We start from the raw sequence: 22235 nt of genomic DNA, 5'->3' as shown, positions 1-22235 counted from the left end.
GTGATAGACGACTTGTTCATGCTAGGCAGCTCAATCATCTTTTCGACCGTCTGAGTGCTGTTCTTCCTGCTCTCTGATGCAGATGCATTGGGCGGGAAGATGGTTTGTCTCGCACCCTGGAACTGAGACCGCCAGTAGTCTGAAGCTTCATCGTTGTTGACATCCATGGTGTACTGCACGAAACGTACATACGGCTCGATAACGGGGGCTTGCTTGCGGAACACAGAATGGAAAACGCTCATCAACACCCTGATGCCCCAACCGTCAAAGACAGCGTGGTGCATCGACAGGACGAAATAAGTATCTCCATTGTCCTCGATGAGGGCATATCGAGCCAGCGGCGAACCATAGGTCATCTCAAAGTTCTGAGCTGAGCCCATGTATGATCGCAGAGAGTCGCCTTCTGTTGGTTGCCAGGAGATGTCGTCCTTGAGGATGGCCTGAATAGACATGTTGCCGGCAGTGAAGATCCTGGTGCGCAAATTGGGTAGGAGACGAACGGTCTCTTCCCAAGAAGCCTTGAAATGCGAGACGTCAACGTTGCTGGAGAGGCGGTAGAGGAACTTGGCAATGTAAGAACCGGGCTGTTTGACGGCGAGAGCCATGAGACCCTCCTGGAGCTTCGTGCACGGATAGGCATCTTCAATCTCGCGATCAGTTGGAAGGCTGTACTGCTCTTGGATGCGCTGGCTCAGAACCAGGTCCTTCAAGGGTTCATCCAAAAGGCCAAAAGGCTCGATGTTAGCAATGACCTCGCCGTTATCGTCAAGTTCAGTGGCCTTTGCGGCAACAGCGAGCAACCGGGGATCATCAAACACGTCGCCAACGGTAATCTTAACGTTGGCATCCCGAGCAACGGAAACGAGCTGAATAGCGAGGATAGAATCACCACCAATCTGGAGGAACGAATCGTCGCGTCCGATAGAATCGATGCTGACGTTTAAGACCTGGGACCATATCGCCTGGATACGGCTCTCCATAGCAGTCTGAGGAGCGGCCTTTTGTTCATTGGCGAGCGAGTAGATAGACAGTTCATCCTGGCTCAGGGAGGCAGCAAGCTCTTTCAATTTCTTGCGGTCCAACTTGGTGGACGTTGCGAGGGGCATGTAAGCGCATGGGATAAAGGCACTTGGCACCATGTATCGAGGCATCAGAGTGCCCAGAGTTCCCACCAGGCTGGTGATTGTTGCTTGGAGATCTCCGGAAAGTGGCAGGAAAGCCGATGTGTCAGAGTCTATTGGTTCCGTGGCATCAGAGAAGCTAACAAAAGCAACGAGCGTAGAACCAGCATCGGACTTGATGACGTCCACGGCGACCTGTCGAACACCTTCGAGGTTGGCTTGGATATGATGCTCAATCTCCCCAAGCTCGAGTCGCTGTCCTCGAATCTTGACCTGGGTGTCTTTGCGAGTGCAGTACTCGACGTTACCGGCTTCGTTGATGAAGCCCAAATCACCGGTGAGATAGAAGCGATCCCAGTGAGCAGAGGAATCACGCTTTGGAACCCACTCCGGAAGGCCTGTCACTGTAGCAGCAGCCGTTTTGACGGGATCAGAGAGATATCCACGGAACAAGTTCCGGCCTTGAACTGCAATCTCTCCGACCGTTCCCACGGGGGCCATGCGAGTGGCATCATCCGGATCAACAACCCATATAGAGCCACCAATTGGTCGACCGATGACGCTGGGAGACTCGTCTACCGAAGTCCACGAATGGAGGCACGCGATAACACATGCCTCGGTCGGACCCCAGCCGTTGACGAGCTTCAATTTGCCAAACCAGATATCGAGGATATCTCGAGTGGGAGCTTCACCACCCAATATCAACATATTCAGAGACGGAACATCCTCGGGGCGGAGGGTTCGAGCCAGAGTTGGAGTCAGGAGCGTGCAGGTAATTGTGTGCTTTCGGATATAGCCCACCAACTCATTCATCTGTTCGTCCCACGAGGGCACGTACAGGCAAGCGCCAGTCAGGAGAGTTGAATCAATCTCAAACACCGCGGCATCGAACGAATAAGACGAGAATTGAAGAACCTTGTATTCCTCGTGGAAACCAAGAGTCTGTGACAGAGACGTTTGACTGGTGCAAAGCGTGGCGTGCTCAATGACCACACCCTTGGGCACACCAGTAGATCCAGAGGTGAACAGGATATAAGCCATATCGCTGGGAATAACTGCAACAGCTGGTCCGCAAGCGCTCCAAGAAGTGTTCTTGGCAAGCCTAGCATCAAGCTCAGGAGTAAGCTCGATAACGTGAGGCAACACGCCAACACATCGATACGAGTTGGCAGCGGAAGCCAGCGCCAGCTTTGATCCTGTCTGACTGACAATCTTCTGGTACCGCTCGATGGGGTGAGACGTGTCGAGAGTTGACCAGGCTGCACCGGCTTTGTTGATGGCCAGAGTCGCGATAATGAACCAAGCCGACTTCTCGAAGCACACATGAATGATATCTCCCACTTTGACGCCATAATCATTGACGAGATAGTGAGCAAGACGGTTCGTCGCCTCAGTCATTTCCTTGTACGTAAAGGATTTATCCCAGCCAGAAAGGGCCGGAGCGTCACCTCGTACTAAAGCGACTTCATCAACCATGTCGTGGAAACAGCGTTCAATAGCATCAGGTGAGCCACTATTCAAGGCGATTGCCTTCTCCATATCCCACTCACTCGCAAGTGATACATTGTCTAGGAGGGCGTTGCCATTGCGAGTGAGCTGTTGAACGGCAGCGTTGAAGTGGTGGGACAATGCGTCCATCTTGCCCGTCGAAATGACTTGAGTGTCATACACAAGCATCAGCTTGATGCTATTCTCATATAGATGGCCTTGGATAATGAGGGGGTACGAGAAATAGTTCTGCATCATCTCTGTCTCGCCAGTGAGTTCCGGTCCGGCATTGACTAGGAGAGCATCATCATCAAGGTACGCCAAGTCCTCAACGGGTTGGATGACCAACAAGGACGTAAAGTCACAAACCTCCTTGGCATCCAGGCTAACCTTTGAGATGTTTTGCAGACCGTACTGCTCATAGGAAATCATCTTCATGGCCTGGCTTTGAACTCCCTGTAAGAAGGCAGATACAGTCTGCTGTTTCTCAAGACGAACTCGCACAGGGACCGTGGCCACAGCTGGGCCAGCCATGTTGGTGATCTCATCCACAGGCGCCTGTCGACCAGAGATCGTGGTGCCGAAGGTGATGTCGTTGCTCTCAGAGTACCGGGCTAGGACGAGGGCCCATGCCGCACGCAAGATGGTGGCTCTGGTGATAGACGAGCCAGGCGCCTGTGTGTAGTTGATCGATGTTTCCAGCACTTGTACTGAGCCCGACTGGGCTGCAGCTGGAGGGAATGTGGCTTTCTTTGCATTGTGCAACTGATCCTTCCAGTACTGGACAGTGTTGTCGTTGTCGATACCCATGGTGAATTTGATGAATCGAGCGTATGGAGCGGGTGGGATGGGCTTGACGCCCTGGTAGACAGCTTGCAGGGTATTGAACAGGATGGGAACTGTCCAGCCGTCGAAGACAGAGTGATGGACGGCCCATGTGAAGAACATGTCGCCATTGTCCTGTTTGACCAGGGCGATCTGCGAAAGGGCAGAGCCGTAGGTCATCTTGATGGACTTCATGGCCGAGAGATGCGCCTCCAAGTCGTGGCTGACATCCCAATCAATAGGCCCATCGACCACAATCTGCGTAGCTCTGCCGCCGACGAGAACTATGCGGGTGCGAAGATTGTCGCAGAGAGAAACGGTTCGCTCCCAGGACCACTTGAACCGCGCAATGTTCACGGTTCGAGGCATGCGATAGACGTATCTTGCCATATACGATCCCGGCTGCTTGACAGAGAGGGCCATGAGACCTTCTTGCAGAGGAGTGCAGGGGTACGCATCGACAACGGTTTCCCAGGACAGGTTGCACTGAGCGCGCACATCATCGGCCTTGACCAGTTCCTGGGACTTCTCGCTGAGGAGAGAGAAGGGAGCGATGTCAAGAGATTCTTCCACAACTACGTTCATCTTCTGGGCGCGTGCCGCAACAGCAAACAGGCGTGGGTCGTCGAAGATATCCTGCGCTGTAAGCGAGACGGCCTCCTCACGGCATAAAGCCACGAGGCGGATAGCGCTGATTGAGTCGCCGCCTAGGCCAAGGAAGCTATCGTCAAGGCCAATGCTCTCAGATGGAATGGAAAGTATCTGAGACCAGATAGACTGGAGTTGCTTCTCCATGTCTTTTTCTGGTGCACGCTTCTTCCCTCCTTGTAGAAGAGAATACATGGTAAGCTCTTCCTGGCTGAGCGCCGCGGTTTGCCGTTTCAGGTAGTTCCTATCCAGCTTCGTGGAGGTAATGGTAGGCATGTACTGGCAAGGGATGAAGAAAGTCGGCACCATATACCGCGGCAACGAAATATTCAACTGGCCGATCACGGCAGTAAGACGAGTTTGCAGTTCGTCGTCCATCTCAGCAAACAATCCGCTTCCATCAGAAGTTCCACGAGTACCATTCATTCTCGTCTGATCACTGAAGCAGAAGTAGGCCACCAGGTTCGAACCATTGCTGGATCGAAGCACATCGACAGCAACATGTCGGACGTCCAAAGCAGACTTGACGTGGTGTTCGACTTCGCCTAGTTCGACTCGAAGGCCTCGGATCTTGATTTGAGTGTCTTTGCGACTGATGAACTCGATCGTTCCGTCGGCATTGTACGAGCAAAGATCACCAGACTTGTAGAACCTGTTCCACTTGGTTCCTCGATTAGGAGCCCAAGGAGGGAGACTGTAAACGGTGCTGTCTGAGGTGCGGACAGGATCATCCAGATACTCCCTGAGGATTGTTGGTCCCTGGATTACAACTTCACCTGGAACTCCGATGGGTGCGAGCTTCTGGGGGTTTTCGGGATCGACAATCCAAGTGAAGCCTCCCACGGGGCGGCCAATCGTGAGAGGAGACTCTTCATCCTTGGACCGCCACTCATGAAGAGTGGAAAACACACACGTCTCAGCTGGACCCCAGCCATTAACCAGACGAACCTTGCCAAACCAAGCATCCAAGATGTCCCTGCTCACAGCTTCGCCGGCAAGCAACACCAATTCAAGGCCGGGCACGTCCTTCGGGCTAAGGGTTTGAATGTATGATGGCGTGAGATAGGCCCAGTTGACGTTGTTCTGCCGAACGAATTCAGGCAGCGCATTCATCCTGGCGTGCTCTGAAGGCACGCAGATGCATGCACCGGTAATCAGTGGTGCGACAATTTCGCCTATCGACAGATCGAACACAAAGGCAGCGAATTGCAGAATCCTGACACTGGGCGTCATGTTCAGGCGCTTCACAATGGCTGTTTGTGATGTGCAAACGCTTCCGTGCTCCATGACAAGGCCCTTTGGTGTGCCGGTTGAGCCCGAGGTAAAGAGTACATACGCAGCGTTGGACGGCGAGACCTTGCGAGTAGGACCATGGCGAGAAGACTGCGACTTGCGAAGAAGCTCATCGGTTGTGGATGATACTTCTAGAATGTCGTCCACAAGGTCGACACAAGTCGAAATGTGGGAGGTCGAAACGAGGGCAAGGCGGGCCTTTGTCTGGTTGACAACCTGTTGATGGCGTTGAGATGGGTGGGAGGGGTCTAGGGGAACCCAAGCTGCGCCGGCCTTGTTGATGGCTAGAATTGCAACGAAGAACCAAGCAGATTTTTCAAAGCAGACGTGGATAAGCTCGTCGTTGTTGATCTCGTACTCTGCAACAAGGTGGTTCGCCAATCTGTTAGCAGCCTCGTTGAGCTGGGCATACGTGAACTTGGCATCCCATCCGTTGATTGCAGGAGCCTCAGGCCGTACGACAGCTTGCTGTTCAACAAGGGTGTGGAAGCAAGAGTCGATGAGCTCGGGCACCTCGCTGTTCTGACGCAGAGCGAAATCCAGGTCCCAAGCACCAGACACAGATACGTCTCCAAGCTTGGTAGTACGGTTGCCTTTAGCAACAAGTTGCTGTGCGACATGCTCGAATTGATGAGCCAAAGCAAGCAGCTGTTGCTCAGGCAGAATGTCCGCATCATAGATCAGGACCAGATTGACCGATTCCTCATACACATGGCCTTGGATGACGAGGGGATAAGAGAAGTAGTTTTGCATAAAGTCTTCCTCATCCCGGGTAGTCGCTGAAACAGGCTCCATGATGGCTTCGCGATCGCCAGTGTCAAGCAGCTTCTTCATTGGTTGGATGACCAAGAGTGATCTGAAGTCGCAAGCTTCCTTGGCCTCAACATTCAACTTGGCAATATTCTGCAGACCAAACTGTTCAAATGGAATCATCTGGGAAGCCTGAGTCTGGATGCCCTTGAGAAACTCTGGAACCGAAGCGTTTCTGTCGAGTCGAACGCGTACAGGGACAGTAGCAACAACTGGCCCGGCCATTTCAGTGATACCCGATACAGGGGCTTGTCGTCCGGATACCGTTGTGCCGAACGTCACGTCGTCTGTATCGCAGTATTGGGCAAGGACGATGGACCATGTGGCGCGCAAGATCGAGGCCATGGTTATCGAGGTCTGCTTCACTTGCGGCAGATCCAAGGCCTTCTCGAGCACACGAGTGTTTGACGTCTTGTTGCGGGAAACCTCGTTGGAGACAGCAGGGAATAATGCCCGCTTGGCATCCAACAGCTGCTCGGTCCAGTAGGACTTGGCGGCATCGATATTGAGATTGATGGCGTAGTTGATGAAGCGGGCATACGGCTCAAGCGGGACAATCTGTTCACCCATGTATGCAGAGAGCAAGGTGTTGAGTACCAGGCGAGTCGTCCAGCCATCAAATACAGTGTGGTGGATTGACCATACAAAGTAGTTCTTGCCATCAGCCTGCTCAATGAGCGCGTGGCGGCTCAGCGCAGAGCCATAGTCCATGTTAATCTTCTGAGTCGCCTGAAGATACGACTTGAGTGTCATGTTTGAAGTGACTTCCCAAGAGCCAATATCCTTCAAGATGACCTGGACAGAGGCATCACCAGCAAGAACGATCCGAGTACGGAGGTTGCTGCACATGCGCGCAGTTGTCTCCCAGGCGGCCTTGAAGCGAGCAACGTCAACACCCCTTGGCAGCTGATAGACCTGCTTGGCAATGTAGGAGCCAGGCTGCTTCACGGCCAGTGCCATGAGGCCTTCCTGGAAGCTTGTTGCAGGGTAGATATCCTCGATCACCGCAGAACCGGGCAGCCCACACTTGGTGCGCACTTCTTCCATCAGAGAGCTCAGATTGTGTGTGGCAACCATATCGAATGGCACCACCTCGTAAACTGGCTCAATATCGCCTTCGCCAGCTGAGTGTGCCATTGATGATAACTTAGAGTCGTCAAAGATGCCGGCTACCGTCAGATTGATGCCAGACTTTTGCGCAAGCGTGACCAGATGGATCGAGGTGATGGAATCACCACCAATCTGAAGGAAACTATCATTCTTGCCAATGCTGCCGACATCAATCTTAAGGACTTGAGCCCAGAGGTCGGCCAACTTCTTCTCCATGGCTGTGGTGGGCGGAGCAAAGTCACGCTTGACAAGGGAGAATGAGGTAAGTTCTTCCAACGATAATTCAGCTGCAACAGCAATAAGCCTCTTCCGATCAACTTTCATCGAGGTAATGAATGGCATCTTCTTCAAGGGAAGGATAGTGCTGGGCACCATGTAGCCAGGAAGAGAGCTCTTCAGGTGCTCCATGACTGTGGCCAAGGTAGAGTGCATCTCGTCATCAAGGGAGAGTATGTCACTTGAAGCAGAAGAAGCCGTGTCCTTGAACGAGACGAACGCAATAAGGGCATCGCCGGTCTCGCGATGAACCACATCGACAGCAACGTGCTCAATCTCAGGCAATGACTGCTTGACTTGGTACTCGATTTCGCCAAGCTCAAGACGTTGGCCGCGGAGCTTGACCTGGGTATCCTTCCTACCAAGATACTCCATTTCGCCGGTGGAGTTGTACCGAACAAGATCGCCGGTCAGGTAGAACCTGTGAGGGCCGGAAATCATGTCTCTGGGCAGACAGTCGACAGCAGTGACAAACGAGTCTGCAGTGCGCTTGGGGTCGTTGATGTAGCCGCGAGCAAGAGCATTTCCTTGGATAATCAACTCTCCGACACATCCAATAGGGGTCAGCCTATTGTAGTCGGTTGGCTCAACAATCCAACATGCGCTGTTGAAGCCGCGGCCAATCGTGCGAGGAGAGTCAGTCGGCTTGAAGTCATGCGTTGTCGCGTAATTGCAAGCTTCAGCTGGTCCATAGCCGTTGACAAGACGCAGGCGGTCGCACCAAGTCTCGATGAGATCTTTTGACGAGGCTTCACCACCGAGGACAAGCAATTGGAGCGACGGGACTTGGTCGGGCGTAAAGGTCCGAACAAAAGAAGGCGTCAACATGGCAGTATTAACACGGGACTTGCGCATAAAGGTAGGCGCTTCTTGGAGTCTTTCAGTCTCAGAGGGCACACAAACAGTGCCGCCAAACGAGAGCGTGGTGAAGATCTCACCCAAGCTTCCATCAAAGACATAGTTGGAAAACTGGAAGACACGAGAAGTCGGGCCAAGGTTATACACCCGGCCGTGTCCCAGGGTGCTGGTGGCAAAGCCCGAGTGCTCCATCAAGACACCTTTCGGCTTGCCGGTAGAGCCTGATGTAAAAAGGACGTAGGCTGCATTGCTAGGCTTTGGCTTGGGATGAATCTGCTGGAAGGCATCATAGGTCGATGAAAGCTGCTCAAGTAGCGGAGTCGTCAGCTCTACCATGGTGGGAGTTAGACCCTCGCAGGTGACAGACGACGAGGGAGAGACAATCATGACCTCTGCTCCGACTTCCTCGATCAGAGCCTCACGACGGTTGCGCGGGTGTGAGGGGTCAAGGGGGAGGAAAACACCACCAGCCTTCAGAATAGCGAGCATCGCGATGATGGCCCACGCAGACTTGTCGAAGCAGAATGGAACCACCGACTCAGGCCGTACTCCATGAGCATGTAGGTGGTGGGCCAAGAGGCTGGAGAGACGATCCAAGGTGGCATATGTAACTGTGCCTTCGCTTGAGTAGATAGCCTCGTGATGGGGATCTCGGGCCGCTTGTTGAGCAATAAGCTCGTGTACACAGGCGTTGACGATCCCGGGCTCCTTGACGTTGTAACTCATAGCCTGCTGCAAATCCCATGGTCCGGCAATGGTGACATCCCTTAGCTTAGCCCCGGAATCTTGGCCAAGTAATTGTTGCACCACATGATCAAACTGGATGGATAGTGCTTGAAGTTGATCCTCGGAGAGCACATTCGCATCGTAAATCAGCAGCAGATTGACCGCACCATCATCATGCAGGTGAGCTTGGATAACCAGAGGGTAAGTGAAGTAGTTCTGCAAGCTCTCTTCAGCAGCAGCCTTGTCCTCTGGGGGAGGCTCAAGAACAGACTTGTTGTTGGCGATGCTAGACATGGGCTGGATGACCATGAGGGATGAGAAATCGCAAGCGTCCTTCGCCTCGGGGCTAAGCTTGGAGATGTCTTGTAGACCGAACTGCTCGTAAGGGATCATATCAGTCGATTGAGACTGAATGCTTTCCACAAATTGGGAAACCGTTTGTTCGGGGTCCAGTCTCACGCGGACCGGGACCGTGGCGACAACAAGGCCGGGCATCGATTCAATGCCTGCAACTGCGGCATTACGTCCGGAAACGTTGACACCAAATGTCACATCATCGCTATCAGAATACCTGGATAACACCAGGGCCCAGGCAGCCCTGAGGACTGATGCCTTGGTGATGCCGGATTTGATTGAGTGAGAGAAGTTGAGGGGCTTCTCAAGGATCCTGGTAATCGTCTGAGATGATTGAACCGGGGCCGACGGCGGGAACGAGGCACGCTTGGCATCTTGGAGTTGGCCTCGCCAGTAGTCACCAGCAGCTGCCTCATCAATGTCCAGGATATACTTGACAAACTCAGCGTATGGGCGGAGGGCGGAAGCTTCGACGCCGCGATACGCAGAGTCCAGTGTCTCCATAAGCATCGGGAGCGTCCAACCATCAAAGATGGCATGGTGAATGCTCAGGACAAAGAAGTTCTGCCCCGAGGGCTCATGAACGATTCCGTTACGGAACAGTCGGGAACCGTATCCCATGTTGAACTGCTGGGAGAGGTAGGCTTGCACGGTTGTATTGCAAGTCTCCCACTCGATTTCTTCGTTCCGAATAACCACCTGCACACTTGCATCACCGGCGATGACGAGACGCGTCCTCAAATTGACACAAAGCTCAACTGTTCGCTCCCAGGCTGCCTTGAAGGTATCAAGGTCAACGTGCTCAGGCAGGCCGTAGACCTGCTTTGCAACATATGTTCCAGGCTGCTTAGCAGAGATGGCCATAAGACCCTCCTGAAGCTTCGTAGAGGGATAGGCATCCTCAACGACGACACTGTCGGTCAAACCATATTGCTGCTGCAGAATAGCAGTTACAGCTGTCTCGTTGAGGGAAGTGCGAAGCAGGCTGAATGGTGCAATGGCCTCCACAACCTTTTCCGATTCCGTCTTGGATGAGGCAAATTCAGCCAGCTTCCAAAGTCGGGAGTCATCAAAGACATCCTTCACTGAGAAGATGATGCCGGCCTCTCTGGCAGCGGTGACCAGCTGGATGGCTGCAATTGAATCGCCTCCAATACGCAAGAAGCTATCGTGACGACCAATTGATTGAGCAGAAAGGCCCAGAATCTTGGCCCAGACATCTCGAAGACGCAACTCAGCCTCTGTTTCGGCAGCCTCCTTCTTGGTATCGTCCAGCGCATAGGCCTCGAGCTGCTCTTGGCTTAGTTCGGAAGTAAGTCTGCGTAACTGAGCCCTATCCGTCTTCCCAGATGACAGGAAAGGCATGTGCGAGCACGGGATATAGAGAGTTGGTACCATATACCGAGGCAACAAGACACTAAGCTGACTGGACATGGCATCCAGATCCTTTTGCAGCTCGTTCGTCAAGGGCAGGAACAGTGCATCCTCGTCGTCCACACTCTCCTCAGTGTAAGCAAGATAGGCAACCAGACTCGAACCTGCCTCGGACTTGTGAACGTCCACAGTGACATGAACAACATCACTTAGCAGGCTGCGGATATGGTGCTCGACCTCATCCAATTCCACGCGAAGGCCTCGAATCTTGACTTGAGTATCCTTCCGGCCGTGATACGCGAGGGTTCCGTCAGGGTTATAGCAGCCTAGATCGCCGGTTAAGTAGAACCGGTTCCAGTGCTGCGATTCGCGGCGTGGAGCCCAGCTTGGGATTGACTTGAGGATACTGGCCTGCGTCTGCATAGGGTCATCGAGGTATTCGCACAACAGTGTCGGACCCTGGAGCACAATCTCGCCAACAGTACCGATTGGAGCAAGGCGATGATGATTGTCGGGATCAGCAATCCACGCAAAGCAGCCCACAGGCTTGCCGATAGTAACAGGGCTTTCGGTGGCTGACTTCCACTCGTGCATACTGCTGAATACACAGGTTTCCGCAGGGCCCCAGCCATTGATCAGCTTGACCTTGCCGAACCATTCCTCTAGTATATGTCTCTTAGAAGGTTCACCCTCTAGGATGACCAGCTCCAGATTTTCCAGATCAGCTGGATGAAGAGTCTCGATGAATGAAGGGGTGAAACATGCCCAAGTGACCTCTTTCTCCCGCATGAATCTGGTCAGGTCATTCATGCGAATCTCGTCGGATGGTATAACAACGCAAGCGCCGCGGATTAACGAGCCATATATCTCGCCAACAGAGACATCGAAGACGAAGGCAGAGAACTGGAGCATCCGAACACCGCTGTGCAGGCCCAGACGGCTAGAAATAGCAGTTTGACTCGTGCAGACAGATCCGTGGCTGATCACGATACCTTTTGGCACTCCGGTGCTGCCGGAAGTGAACAGGACATAGGCCTTGTCTCTGGAGGAAACCATGGCATCTGGAGTGCGGAGCGTGGAGCCTGCCGTGGTGAGGGCATCGTCCAGGGCTTGGCTGACTTCAACAACAGTGTTCAGCAGTTCTTGAGCCAGCTCGCATTGCAGAGATGACGCGAGAATCACCTGAGCTTTCGTCTGTCTGGTAACTTGCTGCAGACGCTGCATGGGGTGAGCTGGGTCAAGGGGAACCCAGGCTGCTCCAGCCTTGTTGACGGCAATTGTCGAGATGATGTACCACAACGATTTCCCGAACAAGAGAAGGACAAGATCATCAGGGGCGACATCATATGTCTTGATGAGGTGATGAGATAAACGTGTCGCAGCCTCGTCTAACTGGGCGTACGTCAGCTTCCCATCCCAAGAGTCGATGGCGATGGCATCCGGAGTAGAAATGGCTTGTCGTTCGACCAATTTGTGGATGCAATCTTCAACGATCTCGGGGTCTTCTGTGTTCCACGCAATGGCCTGTTGAACGTCTTGCGGGGGCACCAACGAGAGATCTCCCAGCTTGACATGATCGGAATCCAGGAGCTGCTGAGCAACGTGTTCGAATTGCACAGCCAATCGGCTGAGCTCGACCTCGGACAGGACAGTGCTATCGTAGGTCAGGAGCAGGTCGATATGGTCATCTAACAGGTTGCCCTGAATAACCAGAGGATACGTGAAGTAATCTTGCAGAAGGTCTGCTACAGCTTCATCGTCCTCAACGGTAGGAATAAGAATGTTCTCATTGCTTCCGTCACCATTGCCAGAGTCCAGGTGCGATCGAGGCTGGATGACCAGTAGACTTGAGAAGTCAATGGCATCGCTGATGTTTTCTGAGATCCTGGAAATGTTTTGCAACCCGTATTGCTCGTGGGGAATCATCTGTGTAGCTTGATGCTGCACACTCTCCAAATATTCCAGCACAGTCTGCTGGCCATTGAGTCGTACGCGCACTGGGATAGTCGCAACGATAGGCCCGGGTATCTGCAAGATGTCCGAAACAGAGGCTTGACGGCCAGACACCGTCGTGGCAAAGCAGATATCGTCAGTGTTGGAGTAACGAGCAAGGATGATAGCCCAGGTGGCACGCAGGAGAGTCGCCATGGTAACTGAAGACTGAGTGTTGTTTGGCACTTGGATAGTCTTGGTCATCATGCGGGTAACTGCCTTGTGCTGCTTGTCAGACCTTGGGCGAGGGGGATAGGACGCCTGGACTGCTCCATCCAGCTGCTGCGACCAGTATTTCTCGACAGCCGGGTCTTGCACAACATCCATCGCATACTTGATGAAGTTTGAATACGGCTTCAGCGAGCTGGTGGTCGAGCCCTGGTGGAGGTTCTGCAGCGTTTCAAGCACAAGACGCATGGTCCATCCGTCGTGAACCGTATGATGAACAACCCAGATGAAGTAGAAGCCATCTTCTCCTTGGAACAGAGTATACTGTGACAGCGGCGTGCCGTATGTCATTTGCACATTACGAGCTTCAAGCATGGCTGACTCGAAGCTTGAAGCGGTAGATGATACAAACTCTGCATCCTCCTTGACAACCAACTGCACGCAGCGGTCACCAAGAAGCACGATGCGTGTGCGCAGGGTAGGGCAGAGAGAAACGGTCTTCTTCCAGCTTGACTTGAACTGCTCAATGTCAACATCATCCGCCAGCCGATAGGCATACTTGGCAACATATGATCCAGGAGACTTGATGGAGAGAGCCATAAGGCCTTCTTGGAACTTTGTGCAAGGATAGGCGTCCTCGATGACGGCTTCTGTTGCAAGATGGCACTGAGCCCTGGCGGTTTCACTCGTAGCGAGACGACGCAGTTCATCATCCAACAGGCCGAAAGGCTCAATAGCGACATCGTCAACAGAGCTCAGCGACTGAGCAGCCTTGGCCACAGCGATAAGCCGAGGGTCGTTGAAGATATCCTTGACCGACAGAGAAATGCCTTGATCACGACAAACCCCAACAAGCTGTATCGCAGTAATCGAGTCACCTCCCAGACCGAGGAAGCTGTCGTCTCGGCCAATTGCGTCCGGCGAGAGGCCCAAGATGCCGGACCAGATCCGTTGAAGCGCGCGCTCCACGTCGGTTTCCGGAGCCCTCTTGTTGCCTCCCAGCAGGGAATATTGAGACAGTTCATCGCGGGTGAGGCTGGCGGTACGACGGCGCAATTCATTGCGGTCCAGCTTGGTCGACGTGATTGACGGCATGAAGCTACAGGGTATGTAAAGCGTGGGGATCATATACCGCGGCAGCGTAACTCCCAATTCGCCGACCAAAGCATTCAGTTGGTTCTGAAGCTTCTTGTCGACGGACATGAATGGGCTGTGGTCAGCAGAAGAGGCTCGGGTCTCGTCGGTAAAGCACAGATAAGCCACAAGATTCGTTCCGCTCTCGCCCTTGTAAACGTCAACAGCAATCTGGCGCAGGCCGCGCATCGCCGTTTGGATGTGGTGTTCCACCTCACCCAACTCCACACGAAGGCCTCGAATCTTGATCTGTGTGTCCTTTCTGGACGAGAACTCAAGAGTTCCATCAGGGTTGTAGGAGCAGAGATCACCAGATTTGTAAAGGCGCCCCCAATGCTTGGAGTCAGGCTGCGGTGCCCAGTCAGGGGCTGTGGCTGAGGAAGCCGCGGTACGTTCTGGATCAGCCAGATACTCGCGAAGTAAGGTCGGACCTTGGATGACAACCTCGCCCAAAGTGCCAACAGGGGCTAGCTTATGGGGGTTCTCCGGGTCGACAACCCAGCAGAAGCCTCCAACTGGCTTGCCAACGGTAAGAGGACTTTCGTCGACTGACTTCCATTCGTGCAGGGTACTGAAGACACAGGTCTCGGCTGGCCCCCAGCCGTTGACAAGGCGCAATTTCCCGAACCATGTGTTAAGGATCTCCTTAGGTACAGCTTCACCGGCAAGAAGAAGTAGTTCCAGGCCAGGTACATCCTTTGGCCGTAAGGTACGAACGTACGAAGGGGTCAAGAATGCCCAGTTGATGCGCTGGTCACGAATGTACTCGGTAATGCTGTTCATCCGGACGTCTTCAGAAGGAACACAAACGCAAGCTCCGCTGATTAATGGCGCGATAATCTCACCAATGGATAGATCGAAAACGAACGCAGCGAATTGAAGTTGTCGAATGTCCGATGACAGACCTAACCGTTTGGCAATGGCCGTCTGCGAGGTGCAAACAGCTCGGTGCTGCATAACGAGGCCCTTAGGGGTACCGGTAGATCCGGAGGTGAACAGAGCATACACAGCATGTTCAGGCGTCACAGCGACCTTGGGAGCCTGGGAGCCAACTGTTGCAGCTAGCTTTTGGTCCAATGCTGGTGTGACTTCAAGGACGTCTGCAAGTAGTCCGGAACAAAGCGTGGAGTTGCTAGGAGACGTCAAAACCAGCCTGGCATTCGTCTGGCTAACCACTTGACGAAGACGCTGCTCTGGATGAGAAGAGTCAAGAGGCACCCAAGCGGCTCCAGCCTTATTGATAGCCAAAATGGCAACAAAGTGCCAAGCTGACTTCTCAAAACACACGTGAATGAAGTCATTAGGCTTGATCCCATAGGCTGTGATGATGTGGTTCGCCAGTCTATTGGCAGCGAGGTTAAGCTGGCTATATGTGAGCTCGGCATCCCACGCAGATATAGCGACAGAATCTGGTCGAAGCTCAGCCTGACGTGCAACAAGGTCATGCACACAAGCATCAACGATTTCAGGAACGTCACTGTTAAATGAAACAGCGCGCTCCAGATCCCAGTCAGAAGTAATGGATACCGATCCCAACGATTTCTCGTCAGTGGCTGCCGCAAGCTGGCACATAACATGTCCAAGCTGTTGAGAGAGGGCTTCTAGCTGTGTCTTGGCCAGGATAGTCGAGTCGTAGATGAGAACAATGTTGATGCGGTCCTCATACAGATGAGCCTGGACAATGAGGGGGTACGAGAAATAGTTCTCCATCGATTCGGCCTCCTCCTTTAGCGCTCCATCTGCGTGTACAAGGACAGAATCGGCGGATTCAGAGTCGGACACGTGTTGCATAGGCTGAATCACCAAGAGCGAAGTAAAGTCACAAGCCTCCTTGGCGTCTTCGCTGACCTTGGCTATACTCTGTAGACCGAACTGCTCGTAGGGAACCATTTCGAGTGTCTGCCTCTGGACAGCTTGAAGGAAGTCAGTAGCCAGCTGCGCTTGGTCTACGCGGACCCTCACAGGGACGGTTGCGATGATGGGTCCAACCATGTCCATCAACTCGGGTACTGGGGCCTGACGGCCTGAGATGCTTGTACCAAAGGTGACATCTTCCGAATCGCTGTAGCGTGCGAGGACCATGGCCCAAGCAGACCGAACAACGGTGGCGAGAGTAATGCCCGATGAGGCCATCTTGGGCAGCTCGATGGATCGTTCAAGGACACGAGTGGCGCCAGGCTTGTTGGATACTTCACTTGACGCAGGGAAAGTGGCCTTGCGAGAGCTCTGTAATTGTTCTCTCCAGTATGTTGCTGCAGCCTCTGCATCCAGTCCAAGGGTATACTTGATGAAGCGGGCATACGGAGGCGTTTCTAGGACGTCTTTGCCTTGATAGGCCTTCTCAAGAATGTTCAATACGTTCTGAGTAGACAGACCATCGAAAACAGCGTGATGCACGCTCCACATGAAGTACGTCTCGCCATCCGTGTGCTTGATCAGCGCGTACCGAGAAAGCTGCGAACCGTAACCCATCTCAAAGTCCTGAGTCAGCTGGAGATAGGAGTGAAGGTCTTCATTCTCGACGAGATCCCACTCGAAATCGTGGCTAATCACAAGCTGCGTGCTGTGGCCTCCTTCGGTGAGGAGGATCCGGGTGCGAAGGTTGGGACAAGCATCAACCGTGCGTCTCCAGGCATCCTTGAAGCGAGCGACTTCAATGTGCTTGGGAATACGATAGAGGAACTTGGCAATGTACGATCCGGGCTGCTTGGCGGAGAGGGCCATGAGGCCTTCTTGGAGCTTGGTGGTTGGATATGCGTCCTCGATCCGCTGTGTGACATTCAGGCCCAAGTCTTGGTAGATGCTGGGAGCCTGGATCGGGTCTCGAGTGCTGTCATCCAGGAGGGAGAAAGCAGGAATAGGAGTCAGAAGCTCATCATCCCCATCAGCCGCCCCGGCAGTGGCAGCCATAGATGACAGGCGCGGATCTTCAAAAATGCCATTGACCGTGAGGGTGATGCCGCGCTCGCGAGCCATCGAGACCAATCTGATAGCAGCGATTGAGTCACCACCAATACGGAGGAAGTTGTCGTCCTTGCCAATGGTCTGAGCGGGAATGTTCAAGATCTCAGCCCACATGCTTTGCAGTCGCACTTCCATGGCTGTGTCCGGAGCGCGCTTGTCGGCATCAGTCAGTGAATAGGCCTCCAGCTCCTCCTGAGTCAACGCAGCCATCTGCTTGCGGAGCTTGACCCTGTCCAACTTGCCGGAGGAAATCAGCGGCATGTAGTCACAAGGAATCCAGTAAGTTGGGATCATGTAGCTAGGCAGCAGGGCGTTGAGCTTGTTGATGGCGATGTTCAAATCGCTCTGGACGTTCCGAGTCATGTAGAGGAAAACGTCATCACCATTGGGGTCGGTGTTTGGTCCGGGAGTTTTCGTCTCGCTGCTAAAGCAGATGTATGAGACGAGGTTCGTTCCGGTTTCTGTTCGGAACACATCAACGGCAACCTGTCGGATGGATTCAAGTGCATTCCGAATGTGATGCTCAACTTCACCAAGCTCAACGCGAAGACCACGGATCTTGACCTGTGTATCCTTGCGGCCAGAGTAGTGGATCGTTCCATCAGGGTTGTAGAAACCCAGATCGCCAGTCTTATAGAAACGACCCCATTTCTTGTCATTGGCGCGGGGTGCCCAGTTCGGCAAAGAGGTCATGGTCGATGAGGCCGTCTTGGCCGGGTCAGCCAAGTACTCACGGAGGAGAGTAGGCCCCTGCATGACGATTTCTCCGATACATCCAACCGGGGCTAGACGGTTCGAATTCTCTGCGTCGACAATCCAGGCAAAGCTTCCAACCGAACGTCCGATGGTCAACGGCGATTCGTCTGCGGATTTCCATTCGTGGATAGCACTCAGAACGCAAGTCTCAGCAGGTCCCCAACCATTGACAAGCCTTGCCTTACCGAACCAGAGGTCAAAGACGTCCTGGCTGACGGGCTCTCCGGCAAGGACAATGAGCTCAAGGGATGGAACGTCTTGAGGGCGGAGTGTGCGTGCAAACGATGGTGTCAGGAATGCCCAGGTCACCTCGGCGTCTCGGATGAATCCATCCAAGTTGTTGAGACGATCGTGGTCAGATGGTATGCAAATGCAACCACCATGCATAAGGGAAAGCATGATTTCTCCCACGGAAACGTCAAAGACAAAGGACGAGAATTGAAGCATTCTGACGCTGCTAGTCAGGCCGAGTCTCTTTGCGATATCACGCTGGCTGGTGCAAAGAGAGGCATGTTCCATAATGATACCCTTAGGAACGCCAGTACTACCGGAAGTAAAGAGCAGGTAGACAGCGTCGTTGGGGGTCACCTTAGTGGTTGGCTTGACATGACTGATGGTCTCGTCACTCTTCAACTGCTCATCCAGGTTTGAGGACACTTCAACAACCGTGTCCAGAAGCTTGGAGCACAGGGGGCTGTGGATAGCAGATGAGAGCGCGAGCTTTGCACCAGTTTGACTGGCAACCTGTTGAAGCCGTTGGAATGGGTGTGCCGGGTCCATTGGCACCCAAGCAGCTCCAGCCTTGTTGATGGCCAGGACCGAAACCACATACCAAAGAGACTTTTCAAAGCACACATGAACGACATCGCCGACCTTGACCCCGTGACGTTGGATCAAGAGATTGGCGAGCCTGTTGGCAGCAAGATCAAGCTCACTGTAGGTGAGTGAGCCATCCCAAGCATGTACAGCATGGGCATGGGGAGTCTGCTTCGTTTGCCGCTCGATTATGAGATGAGCACAATCATCAACGATTTCAGGGCCATCGCCGTTGGAAGCCTGTGCAAGGTCGAGATCCCAGGGGCTCGCCACTGAGATTTCGCCAAGCTTGCAATCCTTGCCGCTGAGAAGCTGCTGGACAACGCCATTGAACTGATGTGACAAGGCAACAAGCTGTGGTTCTGGAAGAACGACAGAGTCGTAGATCAAGACGAGCTCAACTCGATCGTCATGGATATGGCCCTGCAGAACAAGAGGGTATGAGAAGTAATTCTGCAATTGATCCTCTTGTGTCTCTTGTTCAAGAGCAGGCACCATGACACTGTCGAGATCCTCGCCAGCAAGATGCTGCATGGGTTGAACTAGCATCAGGGAAGTAAAGTCGCACGCATCCCTCGCATCAGCACCAAGCCTGGAGATGCTCTGCAGGCCAAATTGTTCGAAGGGGATCATCTCAGAGGCTTGACTCTGTACACCTTGAAGGAATTTGGACACGCGCTGCTGCTTATCGAGACGGATACGGACGGGAACAGTGGCAACAGCTGGACCAGCCATCTCGGTCAGGCCTGGAACTGCCGCCTGCCTACCAGAAATGGTAGACCCAAACGTGACATCGTCTGTATCGCAGTAACGAGCTAGGATGACGGCCCAAGCAGCTCGCAAAACTGTGGCCTTTGTGATGGCTGGGTTCATGGAAGCAGGGAATGGAATAGACTTTGTCATCATTCGCGTGATGTGCTTCGTTTCGCTAGAGGTAGTGGCAGCAGCAGGGAAACTGGCCCGCTTGGCGTTATCCAGCTGGCTGCTCCAATACTCAGCAGCGGCCTCCAGGTCGAGACCAAGGGTATAGCGAATGAATCCGTTGTAGGGCATAACCGGGGCCGATGCCCGGCCCTCATACTCTCGCCGCAACGTCTCCAGGACTATCCTCATCGACCAACCATCATGGACAGAGTGGTGGACAGCCCACATGAAATAGTTGCTGCCGTCTTGGTCCTCGAGGATTGTGTAGCGCGACAGAGATGAGCCGTATGTCATGCGGAGAGACTGAGCCGATGCTATGGCCGATCGAATATCATCCGTCTTTGTAGTCTCCCAGGGGATCTCCTCGTTGATGACGACCTGGACACAAGAACCGTCAATCATGACAAGACGAGTTCGGAGTGCTTCAACAGCAGACGAGGTGTACTCCCACGCCTCCTTGAAGCGTTGAAGGTCGACATGGGCAGGAAGACGATAGGTGTACTTGGCGACGTATGATCCGGGCTGCTTCACAGAAAGGACCATAAGGCCTTCCTGGAGCTTGCTGCATGGATAAGCATCCTCGACAAGCTGGCACTTGGCGAGCTTGAGTTCTTGTCGAAGATCCTCTGATAGAACAGCATCACGGATCTCCTTTTCCAGGAGGCTGAATGGCTCAATCTCATCGAGTTCAAGTACCTCCTCGGTGGTTATAGCCTTGCTGGCGACAGACAGCAGGCGAGGGTCATCAAAGATGTCCTTGACGGTCAACGAGATACCCTCTTCCCGCATGACGTTAACCAAGTGGATGGCCGTGATAGAGTCACCGCCGAGGCCAAGGAAGCTGTCATCGCGTCCAACCGACTCCATAGGAATGTTCAAAATTTCAGCCCATATCTGCTGTAACTGGCTTTCCATCGGAGTCTCGGGTGCCCTCTTTTTGCCATCGACAAGGGAGTATTTCGATAGCTCTTCGACGGATAAGGCAGCGGTATACCGCTTCAGCTCCTTGCGGTCAAGCTTGGTCGATGTGCTGGTTGGCATATAGCTACAGGGAATGAAGAAGGTTGGCACCATGTAGGACGGAAGAACAACCCTCAATTCACCCGAGGCTGCAATAAGGCGGGCTTGAAGGTCTTCATCGATGGGCATGAAAGGACCCTTATCGTCACCCGCAACACGAGCATCAGCCGTCTTGCTCTCCTCGTTGAAGCAGAAGTAGGCCACGAGATTTGAGCCACTTTCACCCTTAAACACGTCGACGGCGACCTGACGAATGTCATCAAGGGCAAGCTGCAGGTGGTGCTCGATTTCGCCCAATTCAACACGAAGGCCGCGAATCTTGATCTGCGTATCCTTACGAGTTGAGAATTCGATGGTACCATCCGGGTTGTAGTAACACAAGTCACCGGACTTGTAGAATCGGCTCCAATGCTGTAACTCGCGGCGGGGTGCCCAAGCGGGCAAGTCATAGACGGTCGACAGCTTGGTCCTCTCAGCGTCTGCAAGGTATTCCCGAAGCAGGGTCGGGCCTTGGATAACGACCTCGCCGACGGTGCCCGTGGGAGCCAGCTTGTCAGGGTGTTCCGGATCGACAATCCAGCAGAAACCGCCGACCGGCCGGCCGACAGTTAGGGGACTCTCGTTGATAGACCTCCACTCATGAAGAGTCGAGAAAACGCACGTCTCAGCTGGGCCCCAGCCATTGATAAGTCTGACCTTTCCGAACCAGCTTTCAAACACATCGCGACTAACGGCTTCTCCTGCTAGCAATAAGAGGTCTAGAGCAGGGACGTCTTCTGGCTTCAGAGTGCGGGCGAACGCGGGGGTAAGGAAGGCCCAATTGATTTGTTTCTTCTGGATGAAGTTGGGCAGGTCATTCAATCGAGTGTTTTCGTCAGGGATGTGCAAAGAAGCACCTGAAATCAGTGGCGCAACGATTTCACCGATAGAAAGATCGAAAACAAAGGCTGCAAACTGCAGCATACGAACATCGGCAGTCAATCCGAGTCTCCGGCTGATAGCGGTCTGTGACGTGCATACAGAGCCATGTTCCATGACCAGTCCCTTAGGAGTACCAGTAGAACCGGAGGTAAAGAGGACGTAAGCAATGTTACGAGGCGTCACCTTGACGTCTGGCCCAGCGCTGCTATTCATGCCGCTCTTGATAAGCTTCTGATCAAAGAACGGGCTGATCTCAATGACAGACAAGCCAAGACGGGCACAAATATCCAAATTGGCCGGTGATGTTAGTATGATTCTTGCCCGGGTCTGGCTGGCAATCTGGCGCAACCGCTGCTCAGGATGTGACGGATCAAGGGGAACCCATCCGGCACCAGCTTTATTAATAGCCAGGATCGCGACAAAATGCCATGCCGACTTTTCAAAGCAAACATGAATCAGCTCATCGGCTTTGATGGCAAAGGTCTGCGTGAGATGATGGGCCAACCGGTTAGCGGCCTCGTTGAGTTCAGCATAGGTGAAAACCCGGTCCCAACCCACAACAGCAGGGGCGCCGGGACGTTCGAGGGCCTGTTTTTCGACCAACTCGTGGATACAAGAGTCGACAATTTCAGGAACCTCGTTGTTTGCTTGGAGACT

At 53.4% G+C, this 22235-nt stretch overlaps 1 protein-coding gene across 1 annotated transcript in view; it reads right to left on the bottom strand.

Moving 5' to 3' along the window:
* TRIREDRAFT_23171 (uncharacterized protein) overlaps window positions 1-22235 on the bottom strand; it is a gene marked incomplete at both ends in the record, with an annotated part of 69518 nt that overhangs the window by 36484 nt on the left and 10799 nt on the right. Inside the window, one exon of the mRNA XM_006968504.1 lies at window positions 1-22235. This exon is cut by the window's left edge and continues 28300 nt beyond it. Coding sequence (XP_006968566.1) covers window positions 1-22235 — 22235 coding nt within the window.

Source organism: Trichoderma reesei, assembly GCF_000167675.1.
Source record: "Trichoderma reesei QM6a unplaced genomic scaffold TRIREscaffold_24, whole genome shotgun sequence".
In the NCBI taxonomy this organism is placed as follows: Eukaryota; Fungi; Ascomycota; class Sordariomycetes; order Hypocreales; family Hypocreaceae; genus Trichoderma; species Trichoderma reesei.
This window is presented reverse-complemented; position numbering and strand designations above follow the sequence as displayed.